General features: G+C 54.0%; 1 protein-coding gene across 1 annotated transcript; it reads right to left on the reverse strand.

The window, feature by feature from the left end:
* Nucleotides 1-2,606: 2,606 nt before the first annotated feature.
* LOC147415260 (elongin-A-like) lies at nt 2,607-14,136 on the reverse strand. Its single transcript, XM_086468572.1, has 10 exons — nt 13,759-14,136; nt 12,444-12,558; nt 11,911-12,066; nt 11,374-11,471; nt 10,908-11,088; nt 10,306-10,414; nt 9,874-10,031; nt 5,300-5,409; nt 3,703-3,883; nt 2,607-2,713 (listed from the first exon to the last, which is right to left on the reverse strand). The coding sequence occupies exons 1-10, from the start codon at nt 14,134-14,136 to the stop codon at nt 2,607-2,609; spliced, it is 1,593 nt and encodes a 530-aa protein (XP_086324698.1).
* Between the last annotated feature and the right edge of the window lie 415 nt (nt 14,137-14,551).

The raw sequence follows: 14,551 nt of genomic DNA on the forward strand, positions 1-14,551 counted from the left end.
GCTGAAGAGGGAACCCACATCTCGCCTGCAGACCCTCCACTCTTGTCAGTGCTGCCTACAGTCTCTCTCTCTCCTCTCAACTAGAGTCTGTGCTAAAAAGGCGACTGATCCCTTCCGCGACCACTGCCTCTCGACCCGCTCCTTTCCATTCCCCTCCCCATACCCCAGTGAAAAAGGTTCTTTCTCTTCACGCACATGCTGCCAGGCGAGGCTCTGCCAGCTCGTGCAGCGGCTCCGCAGGCCAGGGAGGGAAGAGGCGCCCTCTCCGACTTGCAGCCCAGTGAGGGGGCTGCAGGTGAAGGGAACGTACTTCTACCTCTGCCACCCAGGTGGTTTGGGACATCCCTTCACCGAGATGTCGACCAGCTTTTTAGTTACAGTGTTGTAGGGAGCCTCAGGCAGGAAGACGGTCGAGGACATCTTTGCCACCTAGACTGGCACGTCCTGGGCGTATGCAGAGAAACCAAGAGAAACCAAGGCAAGGAAACGGGAGAACGGGCAAACAGAGCGCTGAGACAACAGAAGCCCGTATAGGGAAGAAAGACTCCAGAGTTCACGGAAAGACACCTCTCCAGGGGCCACCAAAGACTAACACAGCCCCCCGGGCCAAAACTGCCCTCTGCTGCTCACTTCACAGTTAATAGCGACTGCCCCGTTGTGGCCGGCTCCCCGCTCTCTGCTGCGGCCTCAGCGAGGCCACCGGAAACCACAGGCCTCGTGCAGCACTCGGGCTCCCCAACCTGCCCAGAGGAGCTCTGCTCCAGGGCACCTCCTCACACTCCCACCAACCCCTGGGTCTGCAGGCTCACGTCGCACACCTGCTCCTTCCAGAGCTCCAGTTCCTCACACCCCAAGTACAACCGAGCGTTTTGAACGCCGGCTATGAAGTGTGCACGCACTAGAAACAAACCGCGTTCCGTTATTCGCTTCCCTCCAACCCCAGTCAAGCGGCTTCAGGTTCAAAGACTAAAATCCTTGCTTTTTTTTTTCCAAAGAGGGGGTCAGGGCAAAAGATACAGGGGAAACGGCTTCCAAACTGGAAAGAAATCCTTCCCAGTTCCACACAGAGAACACGACAAAATCATTCCTTCTTTCCACTACAAGAGACAAGCCGATGCCTCCATCGACATTTAAAAGCTGTCTGCAATTTGAGAGGCAAAGTCCCCTCTCTCTCTTCAAGGGGAAAGGAAAAAAAAAAAAAAGAAAAGTTAAAACCTGACTTGGTGCGCAGTAAAATTTCTCCCCAACCCCCTCCTAGTTTTATTCCCAGTAGCCAGCAGAAGACCACAGCAGCAGAGCACAAGTCCCCAAGGCCTCTTGGCACCCCTGCACAGCAACGTAAGCACCTGTGCAAGACGTATAGTAACAGCAGAGGAAAGGTCAAGAGCTAAGGTTTCATTAACATACATGGGTAGAGAGCAAAGCCTCGGGACTCGACGTGCTTGCCAAAGGACTGACGAGCAAATGGGCCGCCGGTCCTACCCGCCCCAGAGAGTCCGGGTGGGACTTGGAGCCCAGCAGGTACCAGATCATGGGGAGTGACTCCAGTGACACCCAGTGTCTCCCCTCAGACAGATGGGTTCCTGCCAGCTCGAGCCACAGAGAGGCCGGTCCTTGTACTGGACTGGGAGGAGGGAGACTACTGGGAGCGACGTAAATAATACAGGCGGGATAGAGGAGCAGTTTAATATCAATTAAAACAATTCTATCATTTATTAAGAGGTCAAATAGCAAATAGTCGCTCCATCTTCCAATGACAGCGCCCGAAACAGGATGTTAAGGGCGGGGGAAAAGAGGGGGGCTTGAACCTGAGAAAGGGACCAGAGTAAAGAGAAAACACTGTGCCGTCGTCTTGTGCAGATCGAATCCTCTCCCAGCAGCGGCAGCCTCCAAAGAGTTCAACGAGAAGGGCTGTTGAGGGGGGTGGGGTACTTTCTCCCTCTTCACTCCCAGTCGCCCATGAGAGAGAAAGTCCCAGATCTGCACTGCAAACTCATCTCCGAGAGAAGCTCTTCTGAAAATCTTTGTTCGTTTTTGCCGTCACGGGTGAAAGGTCTGCGACAGAGAAAGAGAAGGGAAAAAAAAACAAACCAACAAAACAAAGCAAACAAGAACCCCACGCGGTAAAGCAGCAGTCACAGACTAGGAGAGCAGAGAGCAATTCAAAGCCGCGGCCCTGGCAGAAGAGACGCAAGGCGGGCCTAAGCGTGTGCTCTCTGATCGTGGCTCGTCGTATTTTCAGGTCACAGACCAAGGAGAGCCCACTCTGCTTTCTGCACTGCAGGAACGCAGATCTCTGCTTAAACTCTCCCTGCTTCCCTCCCAGGGGAGCTGCACTACAATTTCCTTGTTCCAAACGGCTGGACAGGCACCAAAGGACAGCAGGAGGGAAAAGGCAGGGTTTCTGCCTCACTAGGACCGTTAGGACAGGCTGACACAGTCAGCGCCGAGCAGACAGGCGAATCGGCTGTTTCCCTATGCTTTTTCTTCTGCAAGAAGTTTGGGCAGTCTTTCTCACGCTCTCCTTAGGGAGAGGAGAGAAGAGAGGCCACCAACGTTAACCCTCCTGCATAGCCTGCATTTCTCTCACAGCAGAAGCAGCGGGTTCATGTGTTTGTAAAGGAGGAGCTCGAGGAGACCACAGGGACGTTCCGCAGTTGGTACTTACTCTTCCCTTGTCGTTTCCTGGCGCCACTAGAGGAGCGGGTTCTAGCTGAAGATGGGATAGAGACAGAATGGGCGCTGCTGGTGCTGGGCCCGTCGCACGAGTGCTCCTCGCTCACAGGAGCGCGGCTTTGGCTAGGTACGTACGGGACTGGTTTTGTACTGAAACAGAGGTGGGACAGACGCTGCAGTAAGGGAATCCCTGTGGTCTGGTGCGATTCTTCAGACACGAGCCACACCTGTTCGCAGCAGCACGGCTGATATCGCACGGAGCCAGCGGTGCCCAGGATCTCCATACGTCCCAGCAAGAAAGAGCCTATTACAGTTACAAGTTTCACCGCACAAACACCTCCCAGACGCACGGTATCCTTTCCTGCCAGATGCAGAGCTTCAGCGGGAAGCTGGCAGGGGCTCCCAGGAAAAGAGAGACGCTCACTTGGTCTTTGGAAGAGGAGGTCCTCCAGTTCCCAACCGCTCTCGTCTCCTGTGTACGTTCCAAGCGGGCTTCGCTGCACAGTCCATAAGTGCCACCTTGGTCACTCTGCCTGTAGTTGGCCAGAGGGAAACGTTGCTTGGACCCAACCTACTATATATAAAGGAGGCTCCTCAGTGCTTGCCTTATTACAGCAAGCTCCAGCCACCTCTCCCCAGTCCACCCATTCCCAGGCTCTGGTGATAGCCTCGTCCCTAAGCTCCGAACCTCTTGCAGTCACAACATGGGCCGTGAGAAACCAGACTGATCGGGTCGGTAGCTCTCATTAGGTTCACCAAAAGAGGAGGAATGCCCCCCCCCCCCGCCGCCTCCCTCCCCCCGGTTTTCTGCCCTGTCTAGTCCGCATCGACACCGCTATGGATGAAATCAAGAGCCTGCTAAGCCACTAAGCAAAGGCCGCCACAGAAAGAACAGAGAGCTAGGCATCTCCTAAACTGGACTAGATTTCAACCAGGCATTCAAAAGACCTTCCACCCCCCTCGCCCCAAAGATATCCCCTAGGCAGCATTCCCAGACCCCGCTCTGGTCATTCAGCCCTACTTTACCTCTGGGTTTGTTGGCATAAGCCGAGCTGATCTTCCCTACTAACACGAGCAGCCGCTGCTCGCGTGCATCGCGAAGCCGAAAGTACGCCTCCCGCCAGGACTCAGCCTCTTCTGGCTTCTCATTCTTGAAGTCTCGGAGACAGTGATTGCGCCACAGTTGGTCCGTATCCTCAGTGAGGAACTGAAGCAAAGGCACACGTAAGCTGGGATCCCTCCTGACACCTTCACTCCCCTCTCTCCCTCGGCACCAGCTAGTGCCAGTGCCACTGGAATAGCACAGAGGGCAAGACGGCTTAGGGGCCAACTTGCAGCAAGAGATCGGCCGATGGCAAATGCAGGAACTCGAGACTAGCAAAAGCCACCCCTTGCTATAAAGAGCGTTGGTCTTTACCATTCTGCTGTTGCAAGTGAGGACAGAACATCACTTCCACACCTCACCCTCCCTTCCCCAGGCCAAGGCACCCACATGATTACATTCCTCCATGCGACACAGCTGCTCTGGGGTGCATCTCTCCAATACTGGCCTCAGAGCTGAGAAAGGGACGCCACTCGCTTCGTGGATTGCTAGAGCAAAGCAAGATGCACACAGTATCGATCCTGCTTCTTGCTTGCCGAGGAAAGGGCTTGACGCCTTGAAACGCGGTGGAAAAACCTGCAGTGCTGCGTGACGCCACGCAATAGGAGGGCAAGGAGGAAGGAACCGTAGGTGCCGTAGCTCTAGGGAGCCGTCGGGCACCAGTACCTCCAAGTCAAGAGGTGCGTGCGCAAGACTCTGTCTCACACTATTTCCAGCGCTTTAGCACTCCCTGAAAGCATGCTGGGTGCTGAGTCCCGCAGCACCTGAGCTTTCAGTGGGATCTGTCCCCTACTAGCTAGCTTGCCTTGCAACAAGGGGCAACTCTTCACATGCTCCAAGCCAGATGCTGCGGAGAGGTATACAAACAAGCTACCAAGACGCCAGGCACGGCTCAGGACTTTAAGACAGATGAGGAAAGGTACTTGCAGTCCATGTTGTTACTGAGCACTCTGACGCATTGCTGATACAGAGACAGCATCTCGGGCAAGGAGGTAGCCTTGGAACCCGAATACACGGGCATCCTTGAATACACCCGGCAGCCTTTAAAACCTTCTTCACTCTCTTCAGCTGGTGACGACACTGCTGTAAAGTGAAAGACTTGGAGTAAGAAGAGAGCGGAGAAAAGAAGAGCCCACCCTGCTGAATGGCACAGCAGACACCAATTGGAGTCACCCAGAAGCGACCTAAAGGGCGAAGTCTTCTCTAAAAGACCTGCCACCTAGTTCAGAAAGGGCACGTCCAAAGCCCAAGCCTCAGGAAGGGTCAGCAAAGGATCTTCCTCATTTCTGCTAGAGCATGTGGGAGAGCAGCCCCCTTCCTCTGAAACCTAGGCTCTGGGCATCAGACGCAGGACACCAGACCCCAACAGAAGGGCTTGAACCCAGCCGGCATCTGCTCCCACTCTCTCCCACAAACAATGGCTGCAGCCCCGCTCAAACCTATTTTCCTGCCCAGCATACCTTTCCCTTTTGCCTGGGAGCGGGCAGTGGACTTGATGCAAGGAACAGGGCGGTAACGGGCCGGGAGCAGGGCCAGCGGGTTGTCTGGTAACGGTGGTGGCACATCTAAAAGTATCTGGAAGGAGAGGATGTCCGTGCACGTAAGCCGACAATACAGCAGAACGTTGCATCCTGCCAGCATACAAACAGCACTGAACTGCATTTTGTTTGCTATGTCGAATAAGCCCCTCAACGCTCCTCAGCTTGCGCCACAACGTAGCCTCACGGGGAGGCTGCCCTTCTGCCACGTTACTGTGGCTCTGTCCAGGCTGTGAAGACAAAGAAGCCAAAATTTGGGATCGGAATCGCTCCGCTCCCTCCACTAAGAGCCATCCACAGTGGCAGAGGAGAGGGGAATCTCACGAGCTGAGGGAAACCTAAAACTTTGATAGGAGGCACTTGCTAGAACGAATGGCAAAGCAGGGTTTTAAAATGCTGCCGAGAGTGGAAAAACACTGTTTTGAAGAGCAAAGTGTTCCAGACTTGAGTAAAAAGATGAGGCACTAAAGGTTTTGCACATCAGTCCCTGTTTATATACAAAACCCTGGCACTCATGTGGCTATGAATTTGTACAGAAATAATGCTCATTTTTCAAGCTTTCACCCAAGAAGGTCTGTCCGACCCCTACCGTTCTGTCTTCTAGAATCAGCTGCACTGTTAACACCAGATCTCCCACTTGTCCCCCACTTCTGGAGGCCAACGGATTTCGTTAAGAAAATTGTAGTGCTGACAGAGATTTTTGAAAGGTCCATTTTAGAGACGCATCGATACTTGGGAGGAGGGACAGGGGAACCTCGCTGGCGGGTGGAGCTGCACTGCACATTAGGTTGGATTCGAAGCTGACCCACATCTCAAGGTATTCTGCATGCTTAAAAGTAGATCACGCCCAATATGCTCTCCTACGAGGACTGAGCTGAAGGTGTTCTCTTTTAAATACACACCACCCCCCCACACCCCCCCCCCCATTTTTTAATAAAGAGGGGTTTGCCTATTGCATTTCTTTACTCCCCTCTCTCTCTTCACCCACTTTTCCAGCAGAGCTCCGCTCCAACAGCACAAAGCAATGCCTGCGGCATAGAGCATACGAAACACACGGTGGCTCCCGGCAGGAACCAAGAGTCACAGACCTAGTACCAATGAGACACCCCAAGCACACCCTGGTGCAGAACCAAGCCCAGCACTTCCAAGGGGAAAACTAACAAGCCCCAGGTGCCAGAGGCCCGAGAACAGCTGATGCCACCTCCTTTCTTCCTTTTCGGATCCTTCAAAACCTTACCCGCTTTGGTTCACGAGACTCTGGTAGTTCCTTCTCTGCCTCTGTCTCATTGGTTCGCTTGCGGCTTGGACTTTTCTGGCTTGGGCTTGAGCTGGTGGCACTGGCTCTGCAGCCGTCCGGTTTGCTGTGCCCTTGGTCTTTCTCCCCAGCTGACACAGAGGGCTTGAGCACTTTCCTTTTCTTTTTCTGGGGCTGGTCATAGTTGAGGTACCACTCAAAGGACATTGTGGGTTGTTCAAATTCATCCTTCTCTTCCCCCTCCCCAAAATTTGAAGAAAAGCCCTTTGATTTTTCGTCCACGACAGAGACTTTGCGCTTCCCTCTGCCATCCAGTCGCTGCTGCTCGTGAGAAGACTTGCGCTCTTTGGTTCCACTCATGTTCCCTTTCTCACAGAGCTCACCCGGGTACCTCTCCCAGCCTGCAGCTCTCGTATCCCAGTCAAGCGTTAAGCGTTTGAAAGAAGAACTGAGGATGACAAACTGCCCTCCGTGGCTTCCACGCTTGCTCTGACAGGCTCCCTCCTCGTGCCTGGAATGTAGCGAGCCTCATCACAATGGCACCATGGACACCGAGAACCTCACCGCAGCGGCACCTCGGACACGGGCCTGCAGCACGTAGCCAATTCCATTGGAAGCTTGCGACTATTCAAGAGCTGAAGAGGGAACCCACATCTCGCCTGCAGACCCTCCACTCTTGTCAGTGCTGCCTACAGTCTCTCTCTCTCCTCTCAACTAGAGTCTGTGCTAAAAAGGCGACTGATCCCTTCCGCGACCACTGCCTCTCGACCCGCTCCTTTCCATTCCCCTCCCCATACCCCAGTGAAAAAGGTTCTTTCTCTTCACGCACATGCTGCCAGGCGAGGCTCTGCCAGCTCGTGCAGCGGCTCCGCAGGCCAGGGAGGGAAGAGGCGCCCTCTCCGACTTGCAGCCCAGTGAGGGGGCTGCAGGTGAAGGGAACGTACTTCTACCTCTGCCACCCAGGTGGTTTGGGACATCCCTTCACCGAGATGTCGACCAGCTTTTTAGTTACAGTGTTGTAGGGAGCCTCAGGCAGGAAGACGGTCGAGGACATCTTTGCCACCTAGACTGGCACGTCCTGGGCGTATGCAGAGAAACCAAGAGAAACCAAGGCAAGGAAACGGGAGAACGGGCAAACAGAGCGCTGAGACAACAGAAGCCCGTATAGGGAAGAAAGACTCCAGAGTTCACGGAAAGACACCTCTCCAGGGGCCACCAAAGACTAACACAGCCCCCCGGGCCAAAACTGCCCTCTGCTGCTCACTTCACAGTTAATAGCGACTGCCCCGTTGTGGCCGGCTCCCCGCTCTCTGCTGCGGCCTCAGCGAGGCCACCGGAAACCACAGGCCTCGTGCAGCACTCGGGCTCCCCAACCTGCCCAGAGGAGCTCTGCTCCAGGGCACCTCCTCACACTCCCACCAACCCCTGGGTCTGCAGGCTCACGTCGCACACCTGCTCCTTCCAGAGCTCCAGTTCCTCACACCCCAAGTACAACCGAGCGTTTTGAACGCCGGCTATGAAGTGTGCACGCACTAGAAACAAACCGCGTTCCGTTATTCGCTTCCCTCCAACCCCAGTCAAGCGGCTTCAGGTTCAAAGACTAAAATCCTTGCTTTTTTTTTTCCAAAGAGGGGGTCAGGGCAAAAGATACAGGGGAAACGGCTTCCAAACTGGAAAGAAATCCTTCCCAGTTCCACACAGAGAACACGACAAAATCATTCCTTCTTTCCACTACAAGAGACAAGCCGATGCCTCCATCGACATTTAAAAGCTGTCTGCAATTTGAGAGGCAAAGTCCCCTCTCTCTCTTCAAGGGGAAAGGAAAAAAAAAAAAAAGAAAAGTTAAAACCTGACTTGGTGCGCAGTAAAATTTCTCCCCAACCCCCTCCTAGTTTTATTCCCAGTAGCCAGCAGAAGACCACAGCAGCAGAGCACAAGTCCCCAAGGCCTCTTGGCACCCCTGCACAGCAACGTAAGCACCTGTGCAAGACGTATAGTAACAGCAGAGGAAAGGTCAAGAGCTAAGGTTTCATTAACATACATGGGTAGAGAGCAAAGCCTCGGGACTCGACGTGCTTGCCAAAGGACTGACGAGCAAATGGGCCGCCGGTCCTACCCGCCCCAGAGAGTCCGGGTGGGACTTGGAGCCCAGCAGGTACCAGATCATGGGGAGTGACTCCAGTGACACCCAGTGTCTCCCCTCAGACAGATGGGTTCCTGCCAGCTCGAGCCACAGAGAGGCCGGTCCTTGTACTGGACTGGGAGGAGGGAGACTACTGGGAGCGACGTAAATAATACAGGCGGGATAGAGGAGCAGTTTAATATCAATTAAAACAATTCTATCATTTATTAAGAGGTCAAATAGCAAATAGTCGCTCCATCTTCCAATGACAGCGCCCGAAACAGGATGTTAAGGGCGGGGGAAAAGAGGGGGGCTTGAACCTGAGAAAGGGACCAGAGTAAAGAGAAAACACTGTGCCGTCGTCTTGTGCAGATCGAATCCTCTCCCAGCAGCGGCAGCCTCCAAAGAGTTCAACGAGAAGGGCTGTTGAGGGGGGTGGGGTACTTTCTCCCTCTTCACTCCCAGTCGCCCATGAGAGAGAAAGTCCCAGATCTGCACTGCAAACTCATCTCCGAGAGAAGCTCTTCTGAAAATCTTTGTTCGTTTTTGCCGTCACGGGTGAAAGGTCTGCGACAGAGAAAGAGAAGGGAAAAAAAAACAAACCAACAAAACAAAGCAAACAAGAACCCCACGCGGTAAAGCAGCAGTCACAGACTAGGAGAGCAGAGAGCAATTCAAAGCCGCGGCCCTGGCAGAAGAGACGCAAGGCGGGCCTAAGCGTGTGCTCTCTGATCGTGGCTCGTCGTATTTTCAGGTCACAGACCAAGGAGAGCCCACTCTGCTTTCTGCACTGCAGGAACGCAGATCTCTGCTTAAACTCTCCCTGCTTCCCTCCCAGGGGAGCTGCACTACAATTTCCTTGTTCCAAACGGCTGGACAGGCACCAAAGGACAGCAGGAGGGAAAAGGCAGGGTTTCTGCCTCACTAGGACCGTTAGGACAGGCTGACACAGTCAGCGCCGAGCAGACAGGCGAATCGGCTGTTTCCCTATGCTTTTTCTTCTGCAAGAAGTTTGGGCAGTCTTTCTCACGCTCTCCTTAGGGAGAGGAGAGAAGAGAGGCCACCAACGTTAACCCTCCTGCATAGCCTGCATTTCTCTCACAGCAGAAGCAGCGGGTTCATGTGTTTGTAAAGGAGGAGCTCGAGGAGACCACAGGGACGTTCCGCAGTTGGTACTTACTCTTCCCTTGTCGTTTCCTGGCGCCACTAGAGGAGCGGGTTCTAGCTGAAGATGGGATAGAGACAGAATGGGCGCTGCTGGTGCTGGGCCCGTCGCACGAGTGCTCCTCGCTCACAGGAGCGCGGCTTTGGCTAGGTACGTACGGGACTGGTTTTGTACTGAAACAGAGGTGGGACAGACGCTGCAGTAAGGGAATCCCTGTGGTCTGGTGCGATTCTTCAGACACGAGCCACACCTGTTCGCAGCAGCACGGCTGATATCGCACGGAGCCAGCGGTGCCCAGGATCTCCATACGTCCCAGCAAGAAAGAGCCTATTACAGTTACAAGTTTCACCGCACAAACACCTCCCAGACGCACGGTATCCTTTCCTGCCAGATGCAGAGCTTCAGCGGGAAGCTGGCAGGGGCTCCCAGGAAAAGAGAGACGCTCACTTGGTCTTTGGAAGAGGAGGTCCTCCAGTTCCCAACCGCTCTCGTCTCCTGTGTACGTTCCAAGCGGGCTTCGCTGCACAGTCCATAAGTGCCACCTTGGTCACTCTGCCTGTAGTTGGCCAGAGGGAAACGTTGCTTGGACCCAACCTACTATATATAAAGGAGGCTCCTCAGTGCTTGCCTTATTACAGCAAGCTCCAGCCACCTCTCCCCAGTCCACCCATTCCCAGGCTCTGGTGATAGCCTCGTCCCTAAGCTCCGAACCTCTTGCAGTCACAACATGGGCCGTGAGAAACCAGACTGATCGGGTCGGTAGCTCTCATTAGGTTCACCAAAAGAGGAGGAATGCCCCCCCCCCCCGCCGCCTCCCTCCCCCCGGTTTTCTGCCCTGTCTAGTCCGCATCGACACCGCTATGGATGAAATCAAGAGCCTGCTAAGCCACTAAGCAAAGGCCGCCACAGAAAGAACAGAGAGCTAGGCATCTCCTAAACTGGACTAGATTTCAACCAGGCATTCAAAAGACCTTCCACCCCCCTCGCCCCAAAGATATCCCCTAGGCAGCATTCCCAGACCCCGCTCTGGTCATTCAGCCCTACTTTACCTCTGGGTTTGTTGGCATAAGCCGAGCTGATCTTCCCTACTAACACGAGCAGCCGCTGCTCGCGTGCATCGCGAAGCCGAAAGTACGCCTCCCGCCAGGACTCAGCCTCTTCTGGCTTCTCATTCTTGAAGTCTCGGAGACAGTGATTGCGCCACAGTTGGTCCGTATCCTCAGTGAGGAACTGAAGCAAAGGCACACGTAAGCTGGGATCCCTCCTGACACCTTCACTCCCCTCTCTCCCTCGGCACCAGCTAGTGCCAGTGCCACTGGAATAGCACAGAGGGCAAGACGGCTTAGGGGCCAACTTGCAGCAAGAGATCGGCCGATGGCAAATGCAGGAACTCGAGACTAGCAAAAGCCACCCCTTGCTATAAAGAGCGTTGGTCTTTACCATTCTGCTGTTGCAAGTGAGGACAGAACATCACTTCCACACCTCACCCTCCCTTCCCCAGGCCAAGGCACCCACATGATTACATTCCTCCATGCGACACAGCTGCTCTGGGGTGCATCTCTCCAATACTGGCCTCAGAGCTGAGAAAGGGACGCCACTCGCTTCGTGGATTGCTAGAGCAAAGCAAGATGCACACAGTATCGATCCTGCTTCTTGCTTGCCGAGGAAAGGGCTTGACGCCTTGAAACGCGGTGGAAAAACCTGCAGTGCTGCGTGACGCCACGCAATAGGAGGGCAAGGAGGAAGGAACCGTAGGTGCCGTAGCTCTAGGGAGCCGTCGGGCACCAGTACCTCCAAGTCAAGAGGTGCGTGCGCAAGACTCTGTCTCACACTATTTCCAGCGCTTTAGCACTCCCTGAAAGCATGCTGGGTGCTGAGTCCCGCAGCACCTGAGCTTTCAGTGGGATCTGTCCCCTACTAGCTAGCTTGCCTTGCAACAAGGGGCAACTCTTCACATGCTCCAAGCCAGATGCTGCGGAGAGGTATACAAACAAGCTACCAAGACGCCAGGCACGGCTCAGGACTTTAAGACAGATGAGGAAAGGTACTTGCAGTCCATGTTGTTACTGAGCACTCTGACGCATTGCTGATACAGAGACAGCATCTCGGGCAAGGAGGTAGCCTTGGAACCCGAATACACGGGCATCCTTGAATACACCCGGCAGCCTTTAAAACCTTCTTCACTCTCTTCAGCTGGTGACGACACTGCTGTAAAGTGAAAGACTTGGAGTAAGAAGAGAGCGGAGAAAAGAAGAGCCCACCCTGCTGAATGGCACAGCAGACACCAATTGGAGTCACCCAGAAGCGACCTAAAGGGCGAAGTCTTCTCTAAAAGACCTGCCACCTAGTTCAGAAAGGGCACGTCCAAAGCCCAAGCCTCAGGAAGGGTCAGCAAAGGATCTTCCTCATTTCTGCTAGAGCATGTGGGAGAGCAGCCCCCTTCCTCTGAAACCTAGGCTCTGGGCATCAGACGCAGGACACCAGACCCCAACAGAAGGGCTTGAACCCAGCCGGCATCTGCTCCCACTCTCTCCCACAAACAATGGCTGCAGCCCCGCTCAAACCTATTTTCCTGCCCAGCATACCTTTCCCTTTTGCCTGGGAGCGGGCAGTGGACTTGATGCAAGGAACAGGGCGGTAACGGGCCGGGAGCAGGGCCAGCGGGTTGTCTGGTAACGGTGGTGGCACATCTAAAAGTATCTGGAAGGAGAGGATGTCCGTGCACGTAAGCCGACAATACAGCAGAACGTTGCATCCTGCCAGCATACAAACAGCACTGAACTGCATTTTGTTTGCTATGTCGAATAAGCCCCTCAACGCTCCTCAGCTTGCGCCACAACGTAGCCTCACGGGGAGGCTGCCCTTCTGCCACGTTACTGTGGCTCTGTCCAGGCTGTGAAGACAAAGAAGCCAAAATTTGGGATCGGAATCGCTCCGCTCCCTCCACTAAGAGCCATCCACAGTGGCAGAGGAGAGGGGAATCTCACGAGCTGAGGGAAACCTAAAACTTTGATAGGAGGCACTTGCTAGAACGAATGGCAAAGCAGGGTTTTAAAATGCTGCCGAGAGTGGAAAAACACTGTTTTGAAGAGCAAAGTGTTCCAGACTTGAGTAAAAAGATGAGGCACTAAAGGTTTTGCACATCAGTCCCTGTTTATATACAAAACCCTGGCACTCATGTGGCTATGAATTTGTACAGAAATAATGCTCATTTTTCAAGCTTTCACCCAAGAAGGTCTGTCCGACCCCTACCGTTCTGTCTTCTAGAATCAGCTGCACTGTTAACACCAGATCTCCCACTTGTCCCCCACTTCTGGAGGCCAACGGATTTCGTTAAGAAAATTGTAGTGCTGACAGAGATTTTTGAAAGGTCCATTTTAGAGACGCATCGATACTTGGGAGGAGGGACAGGGGAACCTCGCTGGCGGGTGGAGCTGCACTGCACATTAGGTTGGATTCGAAGCTGACCCACATCTCAAGGTATTCTGCATGCTTAAAAGTAGATCACGCCCAATATGCTCTCCTACGAGGACTGAGCTGAAGGTGTTCTCTTTTAAATACACACCACCCCCCCACACCCCCCCCCCCATTTTTTAATAAAGAGGGGTTTGCCTATTGCATTTCTTTACTCCCCTCTCTCTCTTCACCCACTTTTCCAGCAGAGCTCCGCTCCAACAGCACAAAGCAATGCCTGCGGCATAGAGCATACGAAACACACGGTGGCTCCCGGCAGGAACCAAGAGTCACAGACCTAGTACCAATGAGACACCCCAAGCACACCCTGGTGCAGAACCAAGCCCAGCACTTCCAAGGGGAAAACTAACAAGCCCCAGGTGCCAGAGGCCCGAGAACAGCTGATGCCACCTCCTTTCTTCCTTTTCGGATCCTTCAAAACCTTACCCGCTTTGGTTCACGAGACTCTGGTAGTTCCTTCTCTGCCTCTGTCTCATTGGTTCGCTTGCGGCTTGGACTTTTCTGGCTTGGGCTTGAGCTGGTGGCACTGGCTCTGCAGCCGTCCGGTTTGCTGTGCCCTTGGTCTTTCTCCCCAGCTGACACAGAGGGCTTGAGCACTTTCCTTTTCTTTTTCTGGGGCTGGTCATAGTTGAGGTACCACTCAAAGGACATTGTGGGTTGTTCAAATTCATCCTTCTCTTCCCCCTCCCCAAAATTTGAAGAAAAGCCCTTTGATTTTTCGTCCACGACAGAGACTTTGCGCTTCCCTCTGCCATCCAGTCGCTGCTGCTCGTGAGAAGACTTGCGCTCTTTGGTTCCACTCATGTTCCCTTTCTCACAGAGCTCACCCGGGTACCTCTCCCAGCCTGCAGCTCTCGTATCCCAGTCAAGCGTTAAGCGTTTGAAAGAAGAACTGAGGATGACAAACTGCCCTCCGTGGCTTCCACGCTTGCTCTGACAGGCTCCCTCCTCGTGCCTGGAATGTAGCGAGCCTCATCACAATGGCACCATGGACACCGAGAACCTCACCGCAGCGGCACCTCGGACACGGGCCTGCAGCACGTAGCCAATTCCATTGGAAGCTTGCGACTATTCAAGAGCTGAAGAGGGAACCCACATCTCGCCTGCAGACCCTCCACTCTTGTCAGTGCTGCCTACAGTCTCTCTCTCTCCTCTCAACTAGAGTCTGTGCTAAAAAGGCGACTGATCCCTTCCGCGACCACTGCCTCTCGACCCGCTC

This window comes from Leptosomus discolor, chromosome 7 (assembly GCF_034619465.1).
Source record: "Leptosomus discolor isolate bLepDis1 chromosome 7, bLepDis1.hap2, whole genome shotgun sequence".
NCBI lineage: Eukaryota > Metazoa > Chordata > Aves > Leptosomiformes > Leptosomidae > Leptosomus > Leptosomus discolor.

Coding starts and splice junctions, on each gene's coding strand:
- LOC147415260 (XM_086468572.1), bottom strand. CDS start 14,136: ATGAGTGGAACCAAAGAGCGCAAGTCTTCTCACGAGCAGCAGCGACTG. Junction 10,032..10,305: donor CCTCCTCTTCCAAAGACCAA/GTGAGCGTCTCT, acceptor CCTCTGTTTCAG/TACAAAACCAGTCCCGTACG. Junction 2,714..3,702: donor TTATGCCAACAAACCCAGAG/GTAAAGTAGGGC, acceptor TCCCATCTTCAG/CTAGAACCCGCTCCTCTAGT.